At 49.2% G+C, this 4552-nt stretch overlaps 1 protein-coding gene across 1 annotated transcript; it reads left to right on the top strand.

Annotated features, from left to right (window-relative positions):
- Positions 1 to 2010: 2010 nt before the first annotated feature.
- Positions 2011 to 3454, top strand: LOC108165933 (G patch domain-containing protein 1-like). The gene is made up of 3 exons (XM_017303116.1): positions 2011 to 2472; positions 2914 to 3048; positions 3292 to 3454. Exons 1-3 carry the CDS (start codon positions 2403 to 2405, stop codon positions 3402 to 3404), a joined length of 318 nt encoding a protein of 105 aa, XP_017158605.1. The 5' UTR covers positions 2011 to 2402; the 3' UTR covers positions 3405 to 3454.
- Positions 3455 to 4552: the final 1098 nt, after the last annotated feature.

Here is a 4552-nt window from a genome sequence, read left to right as displayed (position 1 = left end):
TGGATGGATGTTGGATGGATGGATGTCGGTTGGATGTTGGTTGGATGGATGTTGGATGGATGGTTGGATGGATGTCGGTTGGATGTCGGTTGGATGTTGGTTGGATGGATGTTGGATGGATGGATGGATGTTGGTTGGATGTTGGATGTTGGATGGATTCTGGTGCTACAGTTTCCATAAACATGTTCTGCTGAAGGTGTGTCGGGACCTCAGTCTGACCTTTGACCCTGCGGGTCCAGCTTGTTCTGGGTGACCTTCAGGTTGACCTTTGACTCTTCCAGCTGCTGATGTAACGCTCTGGCAGCAGCTGAGCAGCAGCCACTGGTTCCCTAAGAGGACGGCTGGTTCTGATCCAGAACTGCTTTGGTCGTTGGGTGGAGCAGAAAGCTGCGATTATCCCGGCTCGGTTCTAATCTGCAGGGCCCGGCATGTGATTGGAGGGCCGACCGGCGCCACAGAGGTCCGTTTGTTCCTCTGACATTTACACAGCTCTGCTTCCAGCATGAGAGGTTAGAGGTCACGCACGGAGAGCACTTCCTACCAGAAGCTAACCTGGACCCAAAGGTCAGCAGCAGAGCCGAGACCTTAAGGCGGGTCGTTCAGGATTTCTGCTTCCAGCGATCTGATTGGATGATGGAAGACACCACTGATGTGTTCATGTCGTGCTAAAAGCAGTTAGCACCTCCAGCAGCTAATGCTAATGCTAGCGTCCACATTTATAAGGAAGCTGAATGATCAGAGAAACTCTGGAAAGATGAACTTTGTTCCAACTGGTGAAGAACCGGAAGATGAAAAACTAGAAATTTATTCAATGATTTAGCAGGAAAAACACTTTGAACTGAGAATTAAAGACTCTGCAATCAATTAGATTAAGAATTTTAATCAAGTTTATGAAAGAGCTGAGGTTCTGGTCTGTTCCCAGGTCATGCTAGCAGTAGCTAATGCTAACGTGTCAAGGTTTTCCTCCTAAACATCAGTTGCTCTGAGGGTCCGTCTCCACTGAGGAAGGCTGTGATGAAGAGGAGCAGGTTTTGGGCCTGGAGCCTCAGATTGATCAGATTTCATTCAAATGAATTATGAAAAGTCTGAGGTGAGGAGCAGCAGCTCTGCTTCTCCTCCTCCTCCTCCTCCTCCTCGTCCCGGTGATGAAGAGCAGCAGCAGTTGCAGCGCGTTGCGTCATGCAGCGACCTGCGGGCGCATCACAGCGTCAGGTGGAGCAGCGCAGCGTCTGCTGAATATTTCAGGTGTGATGACGACATCCGGATCAGCCGCGCTGCAACCACTGCAGAAGAAGAAGATCCTCTTCCTCACTGAGCAGTCTGGTACCAGAACCAGAACCTGAAACCATCCAACTGGACTCTAACTCTCCGTTGCTTTTCTCTCTGGAAATGAGTCCGGAGTCCTGACCTCTGACCTGTTGTCTAACCCAGCCCCAGTAGTCAGAACCATCTTAGCCGTTTTGCTACCAGAACCAGGTCCAGGAAGCTCTGCCCTCCGTCTCCTCAGAGGAAGCTGGTTCCAGCTGCCTGGGTCCAGGTTCTGGTACCATCAGGGTGAAACCATAAATAAACCACAGAGGAAGAAACAGCAGCAGCTGAATCCATCTGGAGCTGATGATGTCACACAGAGAAAAGTATTCACACCTTAACACTGAATGACCTTTGACCCGCCGAAGGTTCTGGTTCCACTGAGACCGTTTGGACCTGTTGGAAGGGAAACGAGCTGAGCCATGCGCTCTGAATGTGTTCGGTTCTGCCCGTCGTGGTGATCGGAACCGCAGGTCACGCAGACCCGCAGCTTCCCTGATCGGACAGCGACACCTGCTGGTCACCGGCTGCTCTGCATGGAGCCAACGGTTCCTCAGCCTGGCAGGTTTTGATTCCCCGAAGTCCAAAACCTGTGTGGTTTGTTTCTGTGAGCAGGATGGAGGATTGTTTTGTTTATGATTTGTAGCTTATTAAAGGAAAATCTCTCTTTGTGGTTGTCTCTTCGAACCTGGAAGCATTTCTGTTTCCTGAAATGAAGGTTTGGAATCACTTATGTTGTACCTTCATTGGTGATAATTATTCATGGCTCATTAATCATGTCAAAGTTGTTCAAAATTTAGGATTTAATTTGTAATGTTGCCCATACATCCCTCATATGGAGTGGAAGACATAGCGACGCTTGAATAAGCGTATAAATACCAACATTTTAGGCTGATTTAAAGAACTGAAAATGTAAACAAATGATAATAAATGAGACTCTAAAGGAAGAGAAGACAATTTCTACCTGATTTTCATTAATTTAATTGTAACTTTTTGGTGACTTTAATCATGAGATGTCGCTGTTTCTCCTACCGTTGTTTTGACGGGTTCCTCTGAAGTTTGTCCCTCTGTGGAGGCCGTAGTTGGATACAAACATGGCGGCGGACAGCGACAGCGAGGAGGACTTTGTGAGTTTCGGGACTCCGCTGGAGCCTCTGGAAGAAGGTGAGGTCCGGCTCAGCAGCTCCGTCACACTTTTGCCCCCTCCATGAACTCCTGCAGGATGTTGGGTGACCGGAAGAACCGGAGGAAGACATGTTTATGGAGGCTAAGCTAACAGGCTGCTAGCTGAACCAGACAGAACCGAGCCTTGAGATTAGAACCCAGAGCTGGTTCTGGCTTCAGAATGAAAATGTCCCTCAGTCTGAGGACTAAGTGTCCTCAGATTAACATCTGAAGCTTCAATGAACTTGGTTGAGTCACAGATCCGCTCCAGACGGTTCGGTTCAGAACTAACTGATCTTCCTTTCAGCAGAAAGTTTGATCAGTTAAAGGCTGTTTTTAGCATGTCCAGAACCTCCAGCAGAACCGCCTTCTGCCCTGCTGCTGAGGTTCCAGCTGGTCCTGGACCAGAACTGTTCTGCTAACCCCGGCCTGCGTTTCCAGACGAGCCCCTGAAGAAGCCGGTGCCGCTGCACGAGCAGACGGTGAAGGACGAGAGGGGGCGGTACCAGCGGTTCCACGGGGCCTTCACTGGAGGCTTCTCAGCCGGATACTTCAACACGGTGGGATCCAAGGAAGGTCAGAACTCCGTCCTGGTAGAACCGCTCATGTGTGGGTTCATTTGAATTAACAGAAAATGAAGGACATGAAAAGAAGAAACATTGTGACCCAGTTCATGGGTCCACATATGTAAACATCAAATGAAAAAATATTTCATGCTTTATTCTTCAATATTTGTGTTGTAAATGATAATAACGATGAAAACTAAGAGGCCGTGGTTCTGATGGAGGCAGGAGGTCCCTGATCATGTCTTCACCTTAGGCTGGGCCCCATCAACCTTTGTGTCATCACGGCAACAGAAAGCTGAAAAGCACCATGCCAGACCTGAGGATTTCATGGATGAGGAGGTAAACGGCAAACTGGGGACAGACTAGAGACATACTGGGGACAGATTGGGCACAGACTAGAGACAGACTAGAGACATACTGGNTGGATGGATGGATGGATGATGGATGGATGGATGTTGGATGGATGATGGATGGATGGATGGATGTTGGATGGATGATGGATAGAAATAATAAAAACTCTAAAATGAAACATCAGAACTATAAAAAATAAAATATTCAGAAAATTGAAAGTTAACTTTTTGCATATTTGATGACGTCATATTTTATATTTCTATTTGAATTGACTCTCATTGACATCATGTTTATTATCCTGAATCTGATTGGTTCATCGGTTCCTCCTGCGTTTGAAGGTGAAAGGTCGCAGCGATCAGGTGAACGCTGTCCGATCTGGTCGCCATGACGACGCCTGGCGAGGCTCTGCTGAGGCCTTCGCTGTCTGCAGGGATTTACAGCTCAGATAAAGAGGCACCTTTAATGCATCCCGCTTCACTTTTGGCTCATCCGTTACGCCGACCTTTGACCTCTGAGTGTCTCTACTGTCAGCGATAACGGAGCCAAATAAATCTGAGAGAGGCTCCAGAAGCCGAGGAGATGTTTCCTCCTGAACGGGACTCACAGGGACGCTCCTCCGCCTGAGGTCAGAGGTCATCTCCCTCCCTGCAGAGGAGACGGAGACAAGACGGAGGACCGGAGGGACGAGACGGAGGGACATGTCTGCAGAACAGAGAAAAGACTCAGACAGGAAAACGTCTCTGAGTCCAGGACAGTTGGAGTCCCCGTCTGTTTTGGTCTCCATGTCCCCGCAGAGACGGACACGTCCAGATGGCTGCCAGGATTTCCTCCTCATTTCTCCTTCTGGAAGCAGAGAGCAGCTTTCTGTTTCGCTCTGGTTCCTGCTGTGTTTCCGGCTCCTTGATGAGTTTCTGTTTCAGTCAGTTCTGCTTCTCTCTGGTTACTTTGCGGATATTTTTACAGCAGAATGAAGAAGCGGGAGCGCGGCTGTTCTCTGCACTTCCTGACGCTCCCGCCTGTTGCTGAGGCGTTCCTCAGGGCTGCTGCCCGGGGCTCCCCTGCTGGTGGGCAGCAGGAGCAGAATCTGGAGCTGGAGCTGGAGCTGAGTTTGAATCTGGATCTGGATCTGGATCTGGAGCCGAATCTGAATCTGGATCTGGAGC

The sequence above is a fragment of the Poecilia reticulata genome, unplaced genomic scaffold (assembly GCF_000633615.1).
Source record: "Poecilia reticulata strain Guanapo unplaced genomic scaffold, Guppy_female_1.0+MT scaffold_181, whole genome shotgun sequence".
NCBI classification, from domain to species: domain Eukaryota; kingdom Metazoa; phylum Chordata; class Actinopteri; order Cyprinodontiformes; family Poeciliidae; genus Poecilia; species Poecilia reticulata.
Note: the sequence above shows the minus strand (reverse complement) of the source record. Positions and strands in the feature narration are given on the sequence as shown.

Excerpts from the sequence above, each read along its gene's own strand:
- LOC108165933 (XM_017303116.1), top strand. The coding sequence starts at position 2,403 with ATGGCGGCGGACAGCGACAGCGAGGAGGACTTTGTGAGTTTCGGGACT. Across the intron at positions 2,473-2,913 it reads GCTGGAGCCTCTGGAAGAAG|ACGAGCCCCTGAAGAAGCCG; the intron begins GTGAGGTCCGGC and ends CTGCGTTTCCAG. Across the intron at positions 3,049-3,291 it reads CACGGTGGGATCCAAGGAAG|GCTGGGCCCCATCAACCTTT; the intron begins GTCAGAACTCCG and ends TCTTCACCTTAG.